Raw genomic sequence first — 24155 nt, 5'->3', positions numbered from 1 at the left:
TTTTATATAAACTCTTTGCATTGGCAAGTAATTTTCTATAAAAAGATGCAACAATAAACAAGAGGAGCATTAAAGGACAAAGAAAATATGTCAGTAATATTAATAAAGTATTAAAGTTAGATCCAGGAAAAGGAAAAACATAATATTACTTGCATTATATGATAGGAAACAGTATACCAGTGTTTTTTGCACCTGTCCTTTTCAATAAGAACTAACTTTCATGGCAATAAAACCTATCTGGGAGGTATTCCTTCAGTCCTTCTAAGAAAGAAACCCATTTGAATAACCAAGATATTAGCTTTTCGAGGACTTCCTAGGCATCGGTTATGCATTATTAGAAACACTTGACATGTCTTAAAGGCATTTTAATCCTCACAGTCATTCTGGGAGATAAGTATAGGAAGAAATGGAGCACACAAAGGCTGAGGAACTTGCCCAAGCCCACTCAGCATGTCACCAACAGACCTAGCATTCAAGCCCAGGAAATCTGGCTTCAACACTGCTTTTCCAAAACATGCTGAGAAAGGAATATTGAAAAGTCTTTTTAAGTAAGAGCAAACGAATCTATAGTATTATTCCATGTCTAGCTATAGCTATAAATAATAATTTCTGAATCTTAAAACATATTTCTCAAAAATTATAAAGACTTCAGAGGTAGGCAAGACTGGAAACCTACTTTAATAAAGTTTTGTTTTTTGTAAAGAAATTCATCAATAGGCCTTCATTCAACCATTCTGCTGTTTCTTCATTCATCTGACATACACTTATTGAGCACACAATATGTGTTAATGACACTCTTAGTACAGGAAGCATGGTTTTTGTCATTTAGATCTTTATCATCCAAAAGGAATAATTTGTGAAAGACTGTTAGTAATTTTTTTTCTATTGAATATAAACAAAATCTTCCCCTTTTGCCTGGAATCTATAAACAACTATGAAGTTAATATGATGTGACGTTTCAGAGTATCTTACCAAATCAAAGCTATTCATGATGTTACTATCAACTGAATCATCAAGAATGATCAAATCCTATTCAGTATAGCCTAAATGTTAATTCACAATTATGTAATTTTTGAAAATCTTTATATGATAGAACTAACTTAAGTAATTATCTGCATATTCTATTACATAGCAATATTACTCTTCAGAACCAATGAACAAGCCCTTATCATAAAACTAATACATGAACAAAAGTATTATGTACAATTAGTTTACTGTAATAAAGATAATGTCATACAATCAATAAGCTTTCTGGTACTGGAAATGCAAACAAGATGAAACTAAATAAACACATCCTCTGCTGGCTCATTTCCAATAACATATACATACTCTAAAAGCTTCCTTCTTAACATAAAACAAGAAACACCTTTGAACTCCACATTCCTCTTCAGTTACCATCCAGTTCTTCATTGCCTGTCCCAATAATATTCCCCAGGGAATGTTTACATGTATTCACTACAGTCCAGCTTCCAAATGGACCATTTACTGAAATGACTTCTGGCCAAAGGCACTGGTCCTCACCTTAACCTTTCAGCAGTGTTCATCCACTATAGTTGAGGAATCTCTTGTCTTGGCCCGAGCACTGTATTATGCTGCTCCATTTCCAGAAGAAGTATTTAATGCTAATATTTCTTCCTCTACAAACAAAGAATCTGTAGAATGTACCTGTCATTATCCTGATCCACTTCCCTTAAAATGCTGTCATCATTCACGGGCAGCAGACCACCAGTCAGCGAATCGGTCTTTTCAAATACTGGTGCAATCACACGTTCTTCTGGTGTCCGTTTGTCATTGTTCTTTTTCTTTACTTCTTTCTTGTGCACACCAGGATTGCTACTTTAAAAAATCCACAAAAAAGCCAATGTTTTCTAATCATTTGACTGATAAAGAATAGAAAAATTTTTTTAATAAAATTCCAACTCTTACTCATTTAAAGTCATTGATTAATTCACAAAACAATTATGAAGTACCAACCATACGCAAGAAAACAAATTCTTCCTTCAAACACAGATATACAATTATGATACAATATGATATGTGAAAGTTGACATGTGAAAGTGATAAGTGAAATAAGGAAGGATTTGCAGAAGTCAGGAGGTTGTGAGAAACAGAAAAGGAAGAAAATCATTCTACTTGGAGATTCGAATATGAGCGCAAACATCAGGCACATGGCATCTAGGTTGTTTCCTAGGAACCTGGAAGGAAGAGTACAAAATACATGGAAGAAAGTAGAGAGATGCATCTGGAAAGACATTGAGAAGAACCTCAAGAGCTACACTGAAAACCTGGATGGAGTCCACTGGCTAAGCACCTTGACTCTATGGGAGTCATGATTAGATTTACACTGTATTTGTTATTTTGCTTCTAATATAACAATGGTGAATTTAGGGATTTCCCTGGTGGTCCAGTGCTTAGGAGTCCACCTGCCAATACAGGGGGCATGCTCTGCACCTACTGAAGTCAGCACCCTGGAGCCCATGCTCAGCATCAAGAGAAGCCACCACAATGAGGAGCCCAAGCACTACAGCAGCAAAGAACCAGTGCAGCCAAAAATAAGTGTAAAAAGTAACAATTAATTTAGATGATATTTTAAATGACATGAGGCATATATACCATGAAAGAAGAAATCAAGGAAATATTTGGCCAGGGGAGGGGAGTTTACTTTTAAACATGATGCGGTGACATCAGCATCATGGCTGAAAGACAGGTGCCTCATCAGTTTTCTCACCACCAACAACAATTTGGCTTCCATCCATGGACATACTCAAAGGAGGAAAAACCCTGCCAACCAAGGGTACTCTATCCAGAAAAGTCTTTCAGAAATGAAGGATAAATAAAAACTTTCCCAGACAAAGCAAACCTGATGGAGTTCACCACCACTAGTCCCGCCTCATAATAAATGCTGAAAGAAGTCCTCAAACTGAAATGAAAGGATGTTCATTAGTGACATAAAATAAATTTAAATATATAACACACTGGTTAAGGCAAATATGCAGTCAAATCCAGAATACTCTAGTATGTAACATGGTGGTATGTTAACAAAGGAACTCTAGTATGAAGGCTAAAGAACAAGCGTATTAAAAATAACTATATCTCGAGTAAAATAGAAAATCTGTAAATCACAAACATTAGCTCAAGTTAGAAATTATTTTATAGGAAAATAACAAGTGACTTGCTGTTAAATATTGATATAGCATTACCTATCAGAACCTTCATTCTCCATAACAGGAAACTCCTGGTTGCTGTTTCCTCCACTCTTTCCCTGCTGAATCAACCCACTCTCATCAGCAGCATTGCATATATTGTCTGATACTTCCACTTCACTACTTTTATGCTTCTTTTCTTCGTCAATCTTTAATGAAAGTTTGACACCAAGAATAATTGCTACTTCTTTATTATAAAGATCTTTGTTTTCAATTTTATTATTTGACTCAGTGTTTGCCCTGAATTTAACCGATAAAAATATTTTTCTGTTTATTTTATCACTTACAAGTCATTGGAATTTTTGTAAAATCTGCTCCTTTCTGTTTAAGGAAAAGAAATAAAATTCTCAAAATTTCAAAAATGGCTTTCTTAATAAGATGCAATTATTCAGATTCAGTCTTCCCCATCTGACTGGCAGAGACAAAGAAATAAAAAGACAAAGACACAAAATCTGTCCTCTTTGGTCTTTACCACCTGGATTCTCCATTAAACAAACAGCCAGATGTAGAGGATGTGACACCCTAGTGCCTTAGAAAGGAAACATTCTTTCTGCACTAAAGCTGTTCTTTCCCCACTGCCTTTTACAATTCTTTTTTCACTTGGATCTGGGAGATAGCAAGAAGGTGATGGTGTTCACTAAAATAAATGAACCAAAGTTTACCAAAACACAAGGAGCAGAAAGAAACTGAGAAGTTGTTAATTAGTGTGGAATTCTGGAAAATAAGTAATTCCAATTCCACATTCAATAACCACCAAAACTTACAGCTAGAAGGTATAGAAATAATTGCCTATTACTGCCCCACTATTTAACAAAAACAGTAATAAAATAAAAAAATGTTCAAGGTTTTATTCAAAGCCCCTAAAGCAGTACTCTCTAGCATTTTATGGCACCAAAAGAGATGATACAATTCTGTGACATTGAATGTAATAAATTACCAAATGAATTCATCAGATTAATCAGATAAGTTAAAACCATGACTTTGGCACAGTAATTCAATGCCTTAGTTGGGGGTAGGGCTCATCTTTTTTTTTTTTTTTTTTTAACAGGAGAATATAGTTTTTTCTTTTTTTTTCCCATCTATTATTCAAAGTCAGTCAAAGTACCTCTTACACAAAAGAGCAAACAAACAATTTTAAAAACCTATTACTGAAGAAAGAAAAATCTCACATTATCTCAAAACTCAGTTTTCTCCTTTGGAGATAAACACTTAAAATTTTTTAATTTTTCCTTTTTTTCTCAGGGTTTATACTACCTTTGGGTTTCTCTGGTGGCTCAAATGTTAAAGAATCCACCTTCAATGTGGGAGACCTGAGTTTGAGCCCTGGGTTGGGAAGTTCCCCTGGAGATGGGAACAGCTATCCACTGTGGTATTCTTTCTGGCCTGGAGAATTCTATGGACAGAGGAGCCTGGCTGGCTACAGTCCAAGGGTTCCCAAGGAGTTGGACATGAGTGAGCAACTTTCACACACACACACACACACACACTATCTATATGACAAAATCATACATGTCAAAACTTTCTACATTTTAGTAAGCAACATAATGGAATGGTCTGTCTCAAAAGAAACATCTAAGAGTGGTGTTTAAAGCATATGTGGGAGCACATGTATTTGTTATTAAAAAGATCCTAAAGCAGTCATGCTGGAAATCTAAGTGCCCAGGGACTGTGGAAAGCAGAGAAGATCATACATATTCAACCACAATGAAGAGATTAGAGGGAACAAGTGTTCATGTCCCTTCTCTCAGTCACTGTTTCTTCCCATTCTATGGAAATACAACTTATATTTAACCCAACAGAGCTAAAGGAAAAAACCCCACAAAACCCTAGCTGATTATACTTCTTAAGCAATTTCCTTGGTGCTTATTCTGGCTCAGAAGATCACACGGTAGATAGTTAAATGAGTTTCCCAGTCCATAGGAAAGACTGATAGAGACAGAATTAGATATTAGATTGACTGAAGGACAAAAGTCATGAAAATAGTTTCCTGAATTCCTATTATTGAGATAACAATTGATTTCTACACAATTACCTATTTAGATGACCCCACTTTATTCATAGGTGGAAAATCAAAATGGACCAGATCATCGAGAAAGAGAAGAACCACAGCAAGAGTAAATGAACCTCTACCTCTTTCGGAAGTTGAATTTTCTCTTTTTCCAGAGCCAGCAACTCTACTTGTAACTTGTCTGTTTCATTCTTAAACCTCAGCAGATCCTTCTCTAATTCTTCATTTACATACACTTCAGATGCGCTGTGACTATTAGGTGGAGAAGAATTCGCATTTTCTAATTTGGGTTCCACTCTTTTGTTGTCACTAGCACTGCAGTTATCTGCATGCAGTGGCTTCTGGAACCAGTCCTGTATTGCTTTATGTTTCAGATCAGTATTTTAATAACAGCAGGAGGACTGTGAATTTTATTTGAACTATGTGTTTCATCTTACCAGAGCAGACAAGCAGCAGACTATTGACATGCCTGTCCCACGTCTAATTTCCGATTAGTGGGATCTTGCCTCATATTTTGTGACATTCGCATATCAAACTCTTGGTCTTCTTTCACTTCAAATGTAATTACTGGGTCCCCTACATTTTTACTTTCTGTATCATTATAAAAACTCTCCTCAGTTTTGATAAACACATGTTCAATGTCTAGCCGATCATTTTCAAAGTCTACTTTATTTTCAGGGAAACAAAGCTTTGAAGATGACCTACAAGTCTATCCCAGGGACCCAGAATTTACAGATGATGGGAAAACATTTTTGAGACTGGGTTCTTTTTGTTCAGAAAATGCTTAGAATATTAGAGAGACAGATACTCCAAATGCATCTTTTTCCTCACAATCAGGTATATTATTTGTGAGATAAGGAGATATTTCCTTTTGGTTTGCTCCTTCTTTAGGGTTATTACATAGTAGATCTTCCTCAGGACAAACGATAATTTGATATTCCTCACTAATTTCACCGAACTTCTGCTTTAACTCACTTGTGATGGGGTTTAACTTATCTTTCCATTCTAATTTGCCTTGTATGATACACATTTTCTCATACAGTATTAAACCAGAAATTGAAATTTATAGTTTTACATACCTGTGAATGGTTACTTTCATCTCCATCAAGTTTTTCTTGTTCTTCCTCTGATATCATTTCCAAGTCTAGTTTTGTTGACAATTCTGCATGTTTAGTTAAAATTACTTAGAATGTTTAGATAAAAGACATAATCTTCATTTAAAACATAGATCTACAACATTGTATCAAATGACAGATTAAGTCAATCTCAATCTTCAGCTGAATATTTACTTCTTTTTTTGTGTGCTCTTTATTTTTTATTTATTTATTTTTTTTTACTTTACAATACTGTATTGGTTTTGCCATGCATTGACATGAATTCGCCACGGGTGTACATGAGTTCCCAATCCCGAACCCTCCTCCCACCACCCTCCCCATATCATCTCTCTGGGTCATCCCAGTGCACCAGCCCCAAGCATCCTGTATCCTGTATCAAACCTAGACCGGCGATTCGTTTCTTACATGATAGTATACATGTTTCATTGCCATTTTCCCAAATATTTTACTTCTTTAAGAACTACTTCCAATGATCTAAAAACTTCAACAAACCATTTTGGATATACCAGATGTCACCAGGTTACAGGCAAACAGTTCAAAGATTCATTCACAGATTCATCCAAATATCAATGAACAAAACGAAATGTCAAAATACAGGACAGACATATAAAGTCACCATATATTCTCGTCTCTACTTCATAACAGGACTTTTTTAACAATACACCAAGCTTCAACTGTAACATTATTCATGGTTTATAAAATTCCTCTTACTTTTTATGCTTTTATCAGTTCTTTAATCCGAAATGCTTCCCTGTGCTCTTCCGACAAATTACTTTTCATCTTTTAAAGCTCAACCTGCTTTGTGAAGTTGTCTTTGATTACTGCTATCTTTCCCCTGATAAACAGGTATCTCTTTCCTTGTAGCTACCTTACTTTAAAGATTTTTCTGGTGTATATTTCTAGATTTTCCTAGTGATAGATAAACATCTGAACTGTAAATTATTTCTTCACATGTCTATCCCCTTGTCTCCTAGACTACACAGGAGAAGCTCTTAAAAATTATGTGGGTATAAATTGTCCTTTGTTCCCATTTGTTAGTTTACTGAAGGATAATTGCATTACGGAATTTTGTTGTTTTCTGTCAAACCTCAACATGAATCAGCCATAGGTAAACATGTATCCCCTCCCTTTTGAACCTCCTTCCCATCTCCCTTCCCATCCCACCCCTCTAGGTTGATACAGAGCCCCTGTGTCTCTTATTCAATAATTATTTCTCAGGTTTCTGCTCAGTACTAGACCCTGGAGTTTAAGGAAAAATGTAGATAAAAGGTGTCAGGGATGGCTTTTCTAGAGATAATGACAGTTCAAGGGCACAGAAGGCAGGAGGGGGAGAGCACTTAAGGCTGGAGCAAGATGGGGAGAGAAGTACACACACGACAAGGTAGATACTTGTCCAAAGTAAAGAGACAGGGGCTGACGGAGATCACGGCATCCGGTCCCATCACTTTGTGGCAAAGAGATGGGGAAACAATGGAAAAAGAGACAGACTTTATTTTCCTGGGTTCCAAAGTCAATGCTGATGATGACTGCAGTCATGAAATTAGGGGATGCCTGCTTCTTTGAAGAAAAGATATGACAAACTTAGACAGCATATTAAAAAACAGAGACATTACTTTGCTGACAAAGGTCTGTCTAGTTAAAGCTAAGGCTTTTCCAATAGTCATGTATGGATGTGAGAGTTGGACCAAAAAGAAGACTGAGCACGGAAGAACAGATGCTTTGCAACTGTGGTGTTGGAAAAGGCTCTTGAGAGTCCAAGGGACTCTGCAAGGAGATCAAACCAGTCAATCCTAAACAAAATCAGTTCTGAATATTCATTGGAAGGACTGACGCTGATGCTGAAGCTCCAGTACTTTGGCCACCAGATTCGAAGAACTGACTCATTAGAAAAGACCCTGATGCAGGGAAAGATTGAAGTTGGGTGGAGAAGGGAATGGACAGAGGATGAGATGGTTGCATGACATCGCTGACTCCATGAACGTGAGTGGAGCAAGCTCCGGGAGATGGTGAAGGACACAGAAGCCTGGTGTGCTGTGGTCCATGCGGTTGCATAGAATCAGACACGACTGAGCAACTGACCAACAACAACAGCGAGAGGTGAGGAGGGCATCAACAGCAGTTGATGGGCATCAGTGGCACTTTAAGAGGTCTAGACATTAATATGATTTAGAGTGCTTCATGGCCACGTGTGCTTTTGAGATTGGTTAACTCTAAACGCTATGGGAGGGATGAATTTGAAGGGCTTACAAATAACTGGAGGAAGACAAATCTGAAGGCATTAATACTGGGGGAAAAAAGGTGATGCAGGCCTGAACTGAGGGAGTGTTTACAGAAATATTTTAGGATATAAAACTTTCAGGGTACAGTATAGATAAGTTTTTAAGAAACCAATAAATGTACAAATCCAGGGACTCTGAAAGAGCAGATTCTGCTTGTTATTTTATAAAAGGTATCAAATGAGAAGGGAAATGATCAACATGAACTGACTGAATTTGCTTCTATTTATTTTGTAGTTTTCCTATTTCACATTGTCCGGTGTGGAAGGGACTCGTGGAGGTGTTTTATTTGAATTTGCTTTTCCTGGACCTACCAAGCTCATGGAGAAACAGGAACAAACGACTCAGCTGTATAGATTAAAAGAAGAAAAAGACAAACACTTTGAGTTTAGAGCTTGTAGTCACTATTCTAGGAGATAACTGAGAACCTTCTGTAAACGCAAAGGTGAGGATAGAAAAGGAAAAAGTACAGGAGTGAAAAAAGAAACCGTGTATAATTTCTTACTATAGCCCTGACCATATGACTGTTTAAAGGTGCTAAATTGATTAGTATTTATGGACAACACATTATTAGATGTGGTTACTCAATAGATTCGGCATTCTAGTAGAGTCAGAATTGACTTTCTATATACTGCTTTTAAATAATACAGCATTCCTTTATACCAACATCCCTTGTGAACTCTTAATTCATTACAAATAATAAAACAAGTTGATATACTATGTGGACACAGCTAAGAAGGAGGTACTATGTAGCAAATTTCCCATGACCCCCACTACCACTGGCAAAGCCAATTCTAAAATATATGAAGTCAGAGAAAACATGAGAAATATTTTAGTATTTGGTATCACAGTTGCTTTTGCAGTTATACTGGTATAATCATAACTAATACTTATGAATTGACAGCTATATAAAAATATTGCTATGAAGTCACGTTTTGAGAAGGCAATCTCTAAATGTCTACTTAGTTTCCCAACTAGTCCCAGAGTTCTAAATATAATCCTGCTACCCACTCTCAGGTGTATGCTAAATACTAGCCTAAATGAACTCAGTTTTTCCTAACTCTGTTATTTATTGTATTACTATGGTCAGGAAAAGAATGCAAACACCTTGCTAAGAGGTACTGATTTGCTATAGGTTGCATAAAAGCAGTCAGCACAAGGTAGATTTTTCCACAAAATCTAATTTGGAATGATCAGAAGGATGATAAGGCCATGCCCAAGTGGTCCACAGCTGACTGCTCTGGGCTTCTGCATTACCTTCTTTGCTTTCTCTGCTTTCTGGCAGCTGCGACTTGCATAGCTGATGGAGTGTGTAATTCCCTACCATGAACACTGCTGCAGTCATCATCTGTACTTTATCTATTACGGTCTTTTGTCCAAATTCTGTGGATGCTCACTAATTTTTGGTCATTGATTGGGGCACCAATGCAAACTGATCAACAACTTTCAAATGCCCACCTCTTTGACAAGTCTCATTATTGAGGCTCAAAGCAGTAGAAGCCCAATCTGAAAAATGTGAAAACAAAGTCTCTATTTATTAGAACGTGAGTAAGAATACAATTCTGACTAACTTATACAAAGTTTTTCTTCAGAGAATCAGTTCCATGTCCTCTTCTCCCCTGAAACTCACGAGTCCTTCACAGCTTACTGTATCTTACATGTCACTGTCATTCATGAAAAGATGTTAACTAGTGTGTCTCATTTGTTCTACTTTTTAACTTTCTAGTATTACTGATTTTGATTCACTCAATTTCTATTACATATTCTGTATTCCAAAAAAATTTTACCAATAATTATTTTTTTCAACACACAAATAAATTATTAAGAAAATCTATGTCTACCTTATTTTGCACTTAATTATGCCTAGAGATTATGCCTTAATTATGTTCTAGAGAGCATGGTTTTAAAAACACTTTTAATGAATGCTACTACTTTAATTAATGTTACAAACCTAGACAACATTAAAAAGCAAAGATATCACTTTGTTGACAAAGGTCCGTACAGCCAAAGCCATGATTTTTTCAGTAGTGATGTACAGATGTGAGAGTTGGATCATAAAGAAGGCTGAGCACTGAAGAACTGATGCTTTCAAAGAGAAGTGCTGGAGAAGACATCTGAGAATCCCTTGGACAGCAAAGATATCAAATTAGTCAATCCTAAAGGATATCAACCCTGAATGTTTACTGGAAGGACTGATGCTGAAACTAAAGCTCCAATACTGTGGCCACGTGATGTGAAGAGCTGACTCACTGGAGAAGACCCTGATTTTGGGAGAGATTGAGGACAGGAGGAGAAGGGAACAGCAGAGGATGAGATGGTTGGATAACATCGCTGATTCAATGGATATGAACTCGGGCAGACTCCGGGAGATGGTGAGGCACAAGGAGGCCTAGAGTGCTGCTGTACAATGGGTCACAAAGAGTTGTTCCTGACTTAGTGAACACCACCAACAACAACTTCTTTAATTACAATGAGACAGTCTTTCCTTAAATCATCAATATCTTTAGAACTGATGTTTTAAGCCTTAGATAGACATCATAAACTTACATAAGAAATGAGTCTTGTGGGTGGCTAATTATTTCCATGTGAAAATAGGATAAGTCTAGGACCACACTGGATCCAGAGAGCACAGAGTGCCATGAGGCAAGAATGAATACAACACAGAAATATTTACTTTAGAAAAAAGGAATTGTCAGGTCTAAATTACTTAAGAGAAATCAAAGAAACAAGCAAGAAATGTAAAAGTGAAACTTTAAACTCCATGTCAACACAAGGGCCCCTTTATCATTGCACATCCAACCAGGTCAACGGTTTAAAATTGGTTCTGAAGTGTGACCTGAGAATCCGTGAAATCCAGACATCCACTGGGCCAGGGGGTCCAAGAGGTCAAAACTGTTTTCACAACTCTAAACATTACTTCCATTCTCATTCTTTCTGAGTGCACAGTGAAGTTCTTCAGAGACATTTTAAGACTCAATGAAGTAAAATGGACTGGTTTGTGGTTTAGTCCTAAGTCAGGTCCGACTCTCGAGACCCCATGGACTGTAGCTCGCCAGGCTCCTCTGGCGATAGGAGTTTCCAAGCAAGAATGCTGGAATGGGTTGCCATTTCCCTCCCCAGGAGATCTTCCTGACCCAGGCATAGAATCCGGATCTCTTGCCCTATAGGCAGATTCTTTACCAACTGAGCTACCAGGGAAGCACCCAAATGGACTGGAAAGGGTGAATTTAACTCAGATGACCATTGTATCTAGTACCGTGGGCAAGAATCCTTTAGAGGAAATGGTGTAGCCATCACAGTCAACAAGAGTCCGAAACAGTAATTGTATGCAATCTCAAAAATGACAAAATGATCTCTGTTCATTTCCACAGCAAACCATTCAATATCATGGTAATCCAAGTCTATGCCCCGACCAGTTATGTTGAAGAGGCTGAAACTGAATGGTTCTATGATGACCTACAAGACCTTCTAGAACTAACATCCAAAAAAGATGTTCTTTTCATTATAGGGGACTGGAATGCAAATGTAGGAAGTCACGAGATACCTGGAATAACAGGCAAATTTGGCCTTGGAGTACAGAATGAAGCAGGGCAAAGGTGAACAGAGCTTTTCCAAGAGAACGTATTGGTCATAAAAAAAACACCCTCTTCACATGGACACAAGAGAAGACTCTACACATGGACATCACCAGATGATCAATGATGAAATCAGATTGATTCTATTTTTTGCACTCAAAGATGCAGAAGCTCTATACAGTTAGGAAAAACAAGACTGGGAGCTGACTGCGGCTCAGATCCTGAACTTATTGCCAACTTCAGACTTAAATTGAAGAAAAGTAGGGAAAACCACTAGACCATTTAGGTGACCTAAATAAAATCCCTTAGGATGATACAGTGGAAGTGAGAAATAGATTCAAGAGAGTAGATTTGATAGAGTGCCTGAAGAACTATGGACAGAGATTCATGACATTGTAGAGGAGGCAGTGATCAAGAACATTTCCAAGAAAAAGAAAAGCAAAAATGCAAAATGGTTGTCTGAGGAGGTCTTACAAATATCTGAGAGAAGAAGAGAAGCTAAAGTCAAAGGAGAAAAGGAAAGATATATCCGTCTGAATGCAGAGTTCCAAATAATAGCAAGGAGAGATAAGAAAGCCTTCCTCAGTGATCAATGTAAAGAAATAGAGGAAAACAATAGAAAGGGAAAGACTAGAGATCTCCTCAAGAAAGTAAAATATACCAAGGGAACATTTCATGCAAAAATGGGCACAATGAAGGACAGAAATGGTATGGATCTAACAGATGCAGAAGATATTCAGAAGAGGGGGTAAGAACACACAAAAGAACTATACAGAGAAGACCTTCATGACCCAGATAAGCATGATGGTGTGATCCCTCACTTAGAGCCAGACATCCTGCAATGTGAAGTCAAGTGGGCCTTAGGAAGCATCACTACGAACAAAGCCAGTAGAGGTGATGGAATTCCAGTTGAGCTATTTCAAATCCTAAACAATGATGCTGTGAAAGTGCTGCACTCAATATGCCAGCAAATCTGGAAAACTCAGTAGTGGCCACAGGACAGGAAATGGTCAGTTTTCATTTCAATCCCCATGAAAGGCAATGCCAAAGAATGTTCAAACTACCGCACAATTGCACTCATTTTACTCATTAGCCAAGTAATACTCAAAATTCTCCAGTCCAGGCTTCAACAGTACATGAAACATGAACTTCCAGATATTCAAGCCTGATTTAGAAAAAGCAAAGGAACCAAGATCAAATTGCCAACATCCATTGTCATAAAAGAGCAAGAGAGTTCCAGAAAAACATCTACTTCTGCTTTATTGATCACCCCAAAGCTTTTAACTGTGTGGATCACAACAAACTGGAAAATTCTTAAAATGATGGGAATACCAGACCACCTGACCAGCCTTCTGATAAATCTGTATGCAGGCCAAGAAGCAACAGTTAGAACTGGACATAAAACAACAGACTGATTCCAAATAGGGAAAGGAGTACGTTGAGGCTGTATATTGTCACCCTGTTTATTTAGCTTATATGCAGAGTACATTATGTGAAATGCCGGGCTAGATGAAGCACAAGCTGAAATCAAGATGGCCAGGAGAAATACCAAATATGCACATAACCACAAATATGCAGATGACACCACCCTTATGGTAGAAATCAAAGAACTTAAGAGCCTTTTGATGAAAGTGAAAGAGGAGAGTGTCAAAGTTGGTTTAAAATTCAACATTCAGAAAACTAAGATCATGGCATCTGGTCCCATCTTTTCATGGGAAATAGATGGGGAAATAGTGGAAACAGTGACAGACTTTATTTTGGGGGGCTCCAAAATCACTGCAGAAGGTGACTGCACCCATGAAATTAAAAGATACTTGCTCCTTGGAAGAAAAGCTATGACCAACCTTGAGAGCATATTAAAGAGCAGAGACATTACTTTGCCAATATCGGTCTGACTTGTCAAAGCTATGGTTTTTCCAGTAGTCTTGTATGGATGTGAGAGTTGGACTGTATACAGAAACCTGCACACTGAGGAATGATGCTTTTGAAATGTGGTGTTGCAGAAGACTCTTGAGGGTCCCTTGGACTGCAAAGAGATCCAACCAGTCCATCCTAAAGGAAATCAGTCCTGAATATTCATTGAAAGAACTGATGCTGAAGCTGAAACTCCAATACTTTGGCCATCTGGTGTGAAGAGCTAACTCACTGGAAAAGACCCTGATGCTGGGAAAAACTGAAGGCAGGAGGAGAAGGGGACAACAGAGGATGAGATGGTTGGATGGCATCGCTAATTTGATGGACGTGAGTCTGAGTAAACTCCAGGAGTTGGCGATGGCCAGGGAAGCCTGGTGTGCAGCAATCCATGGGGTCACAGAGTCAGACACGACTCAGCGACTAAACTGAACTGAACTCCAATATAGTAAACATCAGTACACATAAACAAAAGTTCTGTGGAATTCTCAATAATTTCTAAAAGTATAAAAGGATCCTAAAGCAAACAACTTTCAGAATCACTGTTTTAAAAGATTATGTCTATCAAATATTTATTAAAGTATGATTACTTCCCCTACTTCTAACAATCAAAGACACCACAAATTCACACACACATACACAAACACACACACACACACAGTCTGCTAATCAAAATATCTGATTGGCCTACTTTCATCTGTGTAACAGCACTATAATGAAATAATTATAAGCTGAAATATAACTGATATAGTAGCAAGTGAAGTTTTACTCTAGGGAAAGTTCAGAGTTCAAACAAGCATTTTTGGATATTGGAAAAATCTTAAGAGTCTAACATTTAATCTGAGAATTCCTGAGAAGTATAGAGATTCCAAACTCAGAATTTCAGGGTATTGAAACATATACAGAAACATCTTGAGTTCAAGCTTACATTTTAAAAATTTCTTTTTCTTATGCTTGTAAATATCTTTTGTTTCAAAGCACAGGTATCAACAATAACATTTGCCTTATTTATGTTAAATTCTTAAATTAAATTTGCAAAAATAATTAGAACTTTGAAGACTGAGCATTTCAAATATTTCAGTGTCCTTCTTTCCAGAGTTAACTGTGTACTGAAAAATTTACCTGAACCGGATGTTTGTAAATCCTTCATTCTGACTGTTTTATTAGGAACACAATCTTTCATTCTGACTGCAGGCTGAATGGGGTTTGGAAACAAGTTGATTACTAAATAATGCATATATGATACAATCCACAGTTCATAATTCAAGATAAAATCATAAACATTTTTACCTTCATGTTAGGATATTTCTCAGGAGAATCTAAAAGGGAAAAGGGACATAGAGTTAATTACATGTAAATATGAAAGCTAGCTAAGGAAATGGCAACCCACTCCAGTGTTCTTGCCTGGAGAATCCCAGGGACGGGGGAGCCTGATGGGCTGCCGTCTATGGGGTCGCACAGAGTCAGACACGACTGAAATGACTTAGCAGCAGCAGCGGCTGCATATTCATGCAGAGTTAGTAATGAGCAGAATCCTTGCCTTTGCACTGAATACATTCGGTTTTACTGTCTTGTTTTTAGAGGGATCTTAGGACATTGGTAAGACAGACTTATGAATCCACTAAAGATAGTGAAGAAAAAATAGGAATACAGGTTTATCAAAACATGCAGTTAATACTTCAAAAGTAACATTACGTTTTCAATGGCTTTATAAAATATTAAAGTGCACATAGACCAATGTGAACATGCTGACTGGTGAGGAGAAAGTGGATCTTAATCAGAGGAGCAAATCATGAATCCAAGAAGATAAATGTGAAAGCTGATGATAAAAAGCAACAGTATATCTTGAATGCAACACAGCAGTTATCATTTGCACCATTATATTACAAGTATTTATCATGTTCTTCAATCTGTCCAGTCATTTAAGAAGTGCACAGTGGGGTGACAGTTCACTAAAATGTATAATTCATTTCTCATCAGAGACAGAGTAACGAACTGATTAGTCTGGATATACACTTGTAGAAAATGGCTCATAAAAATATTCATTTTTTCCCCAAATCCATGTGGGCTACTGGTTTGCCCACATGTCTTGGCTTCTCTAGTTTGGCCATCTTAAAGTTTCTCGATCCACTCATACAAGAAGGTATATAAGACACATCTAGGAAATAATGTATAATAAATTCTCAATATTGAAATACAATTATCAAAAAGGAAATAATAAATTCAACTGCCAGAGAATTATTAGAAATTAAAAATTTGCATGTTTCAAAATCAGTGTAGTATTTATTAAAAGTATTTCTAGCATTTAGGGAATGAACCCGATTAATCTGTTTAGCTTCAAAACTTAGTTTGGTATGGTACATCATGCTAACGCTTCAAAGGATTTCTATGAAACAACTTCCAAACTCACCTCCCTAAGGCCTTACTTTCCTCCCTTTGTCCTTTCAGTAGATTCTCTCCTCTCCAAATCATAATCTCTGGATCTGTGGTCTTAAATCTTTCCCCTTTACATCCTTTCTATGGATCATCCCTACCATTTCTTTCTCCCTCTTTGCTTAGCAATGGTATTTTACACCTGTAATTGCCACTTCAACTCTTTGTTTCCCTCTGGTTATAGACATGCTCAGAAAGAAAAACAAAATAATGCTTTTCCTTGATCCTGTTATGTCCTCCACTATCCAAAGCTCTTCTTCCAGATTTCTCTAAATGCAAGGCTACACCCTTGCTACTCTGAGAGCTTGTTAGAAATGCAGATTCCCAGACCTCCTGCTCAGCATGTGTACTTCACACCTGGTCCTCAAGTTACTAATTAAAATTTGAGAAACTCCAGTCTATAAGGAGTCTGCTTCTACATTCAGTTCAGTCCAGTTCAGTTCAGTTCAGTTCAGTCGCTCAGCTGTGTCCGACTCTTTGTGACCCCATGAATTGCAGCACGCCAGGCCTCCCTGTCCATCACCAACTCCCGGAGTGCTTCTACATGCATGAAACCAAGTCCACTGGAAAGTTTCCAACTTCTAATGCAGTTTCAGTTTTGGGGGAAGTGTTAGAGTGAGGAAACGGAGGCTAAGTTTTCAGGAGAGTGAATGAAGTTGAAGTAACGCTGCATTAGATACTGAAACTGCATTAGAAGTTGAAACTTTCCAGTGAACTCGCTTTCATGCTGTGTGTTCCTTGTCTCCCCATCACGCCCCCTGCTCTCTCCTTCTTTCCAGTTCTCTTGTTGTGGCCTATGTGACACCATCCTAGAAAGCAGCAACATTTCGTATGACATCAATTTGAAACATTTACAGCTGAGCACCTATGCCCGTGCTCCTCCACAGAGGATAAAGCACAGCTCTGCTGCTGAGACCTCAGATCTGAATGTCTTCCTACAACTCTGCCTGCCGAGACCTCAGTTCTCAATGTCTTCCTAATAACGAGTAAAACAGGAAGAGGGGGAGAAATTTGCTGTTCTCTGACAAGTGGTGCCAGAATCTCACTTCAGATTCATCGTCCATGTCTCCGTTTATCTAAAGACTTTTATTACTTATTGTCACCTTCCCCCACAGACCCGTGCTTCCTTTTCTTCTTTTCCTCCCTGTGCCCTCTGCCTCTCTCATCCTTCATTCCCTCTTGCTTCTTATTTCTTGACCTTCCTTAGGGTGTAGAGTATCTTGAAACAGAACTAATATATATACTTTTTTTTTTTGTCATCTGTCACATGAAATCTTAGTTCCCTGACCAGGGATAGAACCTGCACCCCCTGCATTGGAGAGCCTTAACCAGACAAAGTCTTAAACATTGGACAGTGAAGTAAGTCTAATAACTAATAATTTAGCTTCTTAAATGGATTCTCAATGTAATCTGTCATTGGCACCTGATAAGATACACAAAATTGCCCTGGTTTTCTCCTTTTTTCTCACTACCCATCCGACAGGTGATTTTCTTTGCCTATTAGAATATATCAGCATTCCCATTTTCAATCAAGGTTCTGTCAAATGATTTTTCTGTAAAATACAGTTCTTACCTTCTACTTGTCCATTTAATGTCTTTTTTCCTCTTTCACCAGCAGTTCCAGATAAATGATCCACATACTTCTGTGGAAGGCTCTCAGAGATACTCTGCTAGAATTATTAATAATAATGAGTTGCACAAAGAGTTCCTAATCCCTTTTGAAGAAAATACTGTACTTTTAAAAACTGCCTACTTTTAACCCGTTTAAGACAGGTTTTGCCAATATCCCACAGCTGCTATGTGAATTCAAACACAGTGCTGGATCACCAAGCAGTGGCTGCCTGCATCTAAGAGATCAGGCCCTTCTTATCTCCCTCCATAGCTCCCACCTTCAAACAGGACATTGTTACTTTATGTTACTTCAAGTACGGATGCCATAAATGTACTCTGCACATGCTACTTAAGCGATCCAAAATGGTTTGCACTTACTAAAACATCACTAAAGCTAACTGCTGTTATTATAACCCCACATATTTATTACTATTTCCCATGATTTTGCTTCTCTTGAAAAGTTCTTTGCAAATCAACCTGACAATCCAAATGTAGTAATAGGTTCAAGTTTCACGCACTTACTTTTCAACGTCAATGTCGCAAAAACCCACAATTCAACCTGTTTCTCTCTGACCCTAACAGTTTTACACATGCATATGTACCAAAGAAACATACATTTGGTTCGGAGATTGGGACTGACACATACACACTACTGGGTATAAAGTAGATAAATAATAAGGACCTACTGTATAGCACCAGGAACTCTACTCAATATTCAGTAAAAGCGCATATGGGAAATGAATATAAAAAAGAGTTGATTTAAATATATATGTATATATATGTAACTGATTCACTTTGATGCACACAGGAAACTGACACAATACTGTATATCAACTGTACTTCAATAAAAATTGAAAGAAGAAAGGAAGGAACAGAGGAAGGAAGAAAGAAACATTTGATCATAGACTGACCTGGAATAATGTTACAGTTTTTAGATAAACGTAACTTCAGAACCCAAACGGATTCCTTAGGACTTCTAAGCCTTGGTTTCTGTACAACACTGATTTCATTAGGTGAATCTTGCAAATGAACAAAAGTGTACTATCTGGTAGTATTTAGCACAGAATTATTTTATTCAATACAGGTTTAAAATAAGAACCAAGTTTTGGTGGGGAAATGCAAAGGTGAGAAAGTCATAGCATCTCTTGCTTTTATCATAGCATCTCTTCTTACATCACTCGGTGCTTACATTTCAAAATAATAATAGAAGACAATACCTCAGAATCCCAAGGTGATTCTATATCTTCCTCTTCTCCCAATCCTAAGGCTGACAGCATATCTGGAAAATGGTGTCACAGATACATTAATGAGAACATTTACTAACTATGAATTTTAAAGACATATATAAGCCTATCTCTATCCATGAATATTTCAATAAAATAAAGTAGTGGAAAAGAATTTCAGAGAGTTGCAGCATTCTCAGGAAGAAAAGATTGGTAGTATGTGGGACAGTTCTGAAGAAAGAGAGCAAAAGAAACATACTTCAAAAGAAATGCATATCATATTTGGATGCATACTCTTTAGTTGGTTTTATATGAGCTTTTAAGCATAGAAAACATTCACAGATGTTCACTAACTTACCACTTCTATTATTTTTGTGAGCTCCATCAACAGAAGTCAAATGGTCATGATTAGTTTGCTCTTGGGGAGACCTGTCAATAATATCAGTATCACTTTCTTCTGCAACAAGTTCTGACTTTGTGGCTCCTTCCTATACAAACAAGACAAAACAAAAACCCAACTTCAGAAAACATATTCATTCATTTGGTCACTCACTCAATCAGTAAGATGACAAACATTCACTATGTCTAGGAAATCATAGACACTGTCCTGGGAGAGGTTAGAAATGTAAAGAAAAGAGTGATTCTGCGCTGTGTTCTAGGCGAGGCAGAGACACATGAAAAGAAACAAGAGTAGAAAAGTATCCTTCAACAGCTCTGCAACTGAGCAGACAGAGCACAGGAAAGGCACAAAGGAGAAAGGAGGCAGGTGAACCTGCGAAGCTCAAGGAACGCTGTGACAAAGGGCTGTGTCTCAGAAGACAGAGCCAGGACGTCAGGGGGATTCTAGGAAGGGTGGCCCGAGCACATGGGTGAGGTGTGAAACAATGTTCACCAGTCACGTAGAAAACTAATGCAGAGTTACTGGGAACCATACAGAGAGACAAAACTGGAGAATCAGGTTCAAATGGGAGAAAGCAAGTGTCATCTTTTTCCTTCGCATGATGGGGATCTACTACACAAGTAAAGGTATTCAGTTCAGTTCAGCTGCTCAGTCGTGTCTGACTCTTTGCGACCCCATGTACCATAGCACGTCCGGCCTTCCTGTCCATCACCAACTCCCAGAGTCCACCCAAACCCATGTCCATTGAGTCGGTTATGCCATCCAACCATCTTATCCTCTGTCGTCCCCTTCTCCTCCTGCCCTCAATCTTTCCCAGCGTCAGGGTCTTTTCCAATGAGTCAGCTCTTCACATCAGGTGGCCAAAGTATTGGAGTTTCAGCTTCAACATCAGTCCTTCCAATGAACACCCAGGATTGATCTCCTTTAGGATGGACAGGTTGGACCTCCTTGCAGTCCAAGGGACTCTCAAGAATCTTCTCCAACACCATAGTTCAAAAGCATCAATTCTTCTATGTTCAGCTTTCTTTATAGTCCAACTCTCACATCCATACATGACCACTGGAAAAACCATAGCCTTGACTAGATGGAATTTGTTGACAAAGTAATGTCTCTGCTTTTAATATGCTGTCTACGTTGGTCATAACTTTCCTTCCAAGGAGTAAGTGTCTTTTAATTTCAGGGCTGCAATCACAATCTGCAGTGATTTTGGAGCCCAGAAAAATAAAGTCAGCCACTGTTTCCACTGTTTTCGCATCTATTTGCCATGAAGTGATGGGACTGGATGCCATGATCTTAGTTTTCTGAATGTTGAGCTTTAAGCCAACTTGTTCACTCTCCTCTTTCCCTTTCATCAAGAGGCTCTATAGTTCTTCACTTTCTGCCATGAGGGTGGTGTCATCTGCATATCTTTTCCCATATTTTTTCCCAGCAATCTTGATTCCAGCTTGTGTTTCCTCCAGCCCAGCATTTCTCATGATGTACTCTGCATAGAAGTTAAATAAGCAAGGTGACAATATACAGCCTTGATGTACTCCTTTTCCTATTTGGAACCAGTCTGTTGTTCCATATCCCGATCTAACTGTTGCTTCCTGACCTGCATACAGATTTCTCAAGAGGCAGGTCAGGTGGTCTGGTATTCTCATCTCTTTCAGAATTTTCCACAGTTTATTGTGATCCACACAGTCAAAGGCTTTGGCATAGTCAATAAAGCAGAAATAGATGTTTTTCTGGAACTCTCTTGCTTTTTTGATGATCCAGCAGATGTTGGCAATTTGATCTCTGGTTTCTCTGCCTTTTCTAAAACCAGCTTGAACATTTGGAAGTTCACAGTTCATGTATTGCTGAAGCCTGGCTTGGAGAATTTAAAGCATCACTTTACTAGCATATGAGATGAATAAAGGTGTTACATCACCACAAATATATTTTATTTTATTTGGTGCCATGCTTTTATTCAAATATATTCATATTTACACCAGGAAGTGGTAAATATGACAGGATTTTAAAGACAGCATCATGGAAAAAACAAAAACCTATAAGCAATACTCCACAGAGGACATTAAGCACACTACACACTGTACATATATGTATGAAAGTGTAATTAAAAGGCAAATTTGGCTGTAAAAAACAGCCAAATAAAGATGGTAAGAATCATTCTAAAACCAACTGCAGAGTCAAGAGGAAAGAAAAGATTGGCAAGTATATCTTCGAATAATTACTCTGGCAGCAACATAAAGATGAACATCAGGAGAGCAAAACTGGAAAAGAATATTTCAAGATCATAGGTGAAAAATGAATTAGGGTAATAAGATATGAAAAATGTTAAGCAGGTAGAAAATACTGAACTTGCTGAGTGACTGGATACAGTAATTTCAAGGAAGGTGGAGTCCAGAGCTTTTCCTCCTGTAGCATTTCAGTGATTCTGTCTACTAGGATGGGGAGGACAGATGACAGGGTTGCTTACAAAGAGGCAGGAAGGAGGGACACGTCAAGGACAATGGCTTCAGTTTGGGGTGTAATAAATGAATTTGAGGCATGCAAGCGACTTGAAAAGATTTGGATAAATACCATTGGGTTAGAAATAGAGAAACTTTTTCAGGAAAAGCATATATACACTTAGGATAATTATTTGTAAAATATACTAAGCTGGTATAATTAGTATAAACATAGGCAGAATTCTGAACTTTTGAAAATCAAACTATACCAGGGGAAGAAAACTATGAGATTAAAGTTGTCAATTATATATTTCAGCATCTGTTTCAAAGATATAAAGCTGTAGTTTCATAAATATATGAAATATTCACTTGTGAGATATTACAATAATAAGTATTTTTAAGTTTAGTGAAAAAATTTAATTGTAAAACACCAGTTCAAGATGTGATAAGAAGACTTCTTTTTAAAATTGATCTTAAACGACAAGTTTGTAATTGTAGAAGAGAAATGCTTATGTGAGGATGTAATTATGAATAATTTTAAAGTACTATTATGCTATAAGAAAGAAATAGGAAATCCTATTTGAAAAGAACTCATACAAAATTGATAGAGAAATCAAAAGCTTTATAGACAAGCAGAAGTTAAGAGAATTTAGCACCAACAAACCAGCCTTACAGCAAATACTCAAGGGACTTACATAGTCAATAAACACAAGTGAAAGGAAAAACCTACAAAAACAAACCCAAAACAATTAAGAAAATGCCTATAAGAACATACATATCAATAATTACTATAAATGTAAATGGATCAAATGCACCAACCAAAAGATACAGAGTAACTGAATAGATAATGATAACAAGAGCCGTATATATGTTGCCTACAAGAGACCCACTTCAGACCTAGAGACATATACTCACTGAAAGTAAGGGTAGAAAAAGATATTCCATTTGAATGGAAACCAAAAGATGTGTACTCCTTTCCCGATTTGGAACCAGCGTGTTGTTCCATATCCAGTTCTAACTGTTGCTTCTTGTCCTATATACAGATTTCTCAAGAGGCAGGTCAGGTGGTCTGGTATTCCCATCTCTTGAAGAATTTTCTACACTTTGTTTTGATCCACAGAGTCAAATGGTTTGGCACAGTCAATAAAGCAGAAGTAGATGCTTTTCTGGAAATCTGTTGCTTTTTTTATGATCCAGAGGATGTTGGCAATTTGATCTCTGGTTCCTCTGCCCTTTCTAAATCCAGTTTGAGCATCTGGAAGTTCATGGTTCATGTACTACTGAAGCCTGGCTTGAAGAATTTTGAGCATCACTTTGCTAGCATGTGAGATGAATGCAATTATGCGGTAGTTTTAACATTCTTTGGCATTGTCTTTCTTTGGGATTTGAATGAAAACTGACTTTTCCAGTCCTGTGGACACTGCTCAGTTTTCCAGATTTTCTGGCATATTGAGTGCAGCACTTATACAGCACCATCTTTTACGATCTGACATAGCTAAACTGCAATTCCATCACCTCCACCTGCTTTGTTCCTAGTGATGCTTCCTAAGGCCCACTTGACTTCGCATTCCAGGATGTTTGGTTCTAGGTGAGTAATCACACCATCCTGGTTATCTGGGTCATGCAGATCTTTTTTGTATAGTTCTGTGTATTCTTGACACCTCATCTTAATATATTCTGCTTCTGTTAGGTCCATACCATTTCTGTCCTTTATTGTGCCCATCTTTGCATGAAATGTTCCCATGGTATCTCTAATTTTCTTGAAGAGATCTCTAGCCTTTCCATTCTATTGTTTCCCTCTATTTCTTTCATGACTGAGAAAGGCTTTCTTATCTCTCCTTGCTATTCTTTGGAACTCTGCATTCAAATGGGTATATCTTTCCTTTTCTCATTTGCCTTTTGCTTCTCTTCTTTTCTCAGCTATTTGTAAAGCCTTCTCAGACAACCATTTTGCCTTTTTGCATTTCT

At 37.6% G+C, this 24155-nt stretch overlaps 2 protein-coding genes across 2 annotated transcripts in view; both read right to left on the bottom strand.

Annotated features, from left to right (window-relative positions):
* Positions 1 to 24155, bottom strand: part of PTCHD3 (patched domain containing 3) — a 138227-nt gene that overhangs the window by 47536 nt on the left and 66536 nt on the right.
* Positions 1 to 24155, bottom strand: part of LOC120869412 (ankyrin repeat domain-containing protein 26-like) — a 49822-nt gene that overhangs the window by 18813 nt on the left and 6854 nt on the right. The window contains exons 3-11 of the mRNA XM_040248730.1: positions 19714 to 19843; positions 19350 to 19411; positions 18095 to 18188; positions 16149 to 16246; positions 15379 to 15408; positions 15217 to 15283; positions 6291 to 6373; positions 3201 to 3352; positions 1666 to 1833 (exon numbers count right to left, since the gene is read on the bottom strand). Coding sequence (XP_040104664.1) covers positions 1666 to 1833; positions 3201 to 3352; positions 6291 to 6373; positions 15217 to 15283; positions 15379 to 15408; positions 16149 to 16246; positions 18095 to 18188; positions 19350 to 19411; positions 19714 to 19843 — 884 coding nt within the window. The remainder of the gene's footprint in view (positions 1 to 1665; positions 1834 to 3200; positions 3353 to 6290; positions 6374 to 15216; positions 15284 to 15378; positions 15409 to 16148; positions 16247 to 18094; positions 18189 to 19349; positions 19412 to 19713; positions 19844 to 24155) is intronic.

The sequence above is a fragment of the Oryx dammah genome, unplaced genomic scaffold (genome assembly GCF_014754425.2).
Source record: "Oryx dammah isolate SB20612 unplaced genomic scaffold, SCBI_Odam_1.1 HiC_scaffold_10, whole genome shotgun sequence".
Taxonomy (NCBI): domain Eukaryota; kingdom Metazoa; phylum Chordata; class Mammalia; order Artiodactyla; family Bovidae; genus Oryx; species Oryx dammah.
The sequence above is the reverse complement of the archived record's forward strand: the minus strand, read 5'-3'. Positions and strand labels throughout refer to the sequence as shown.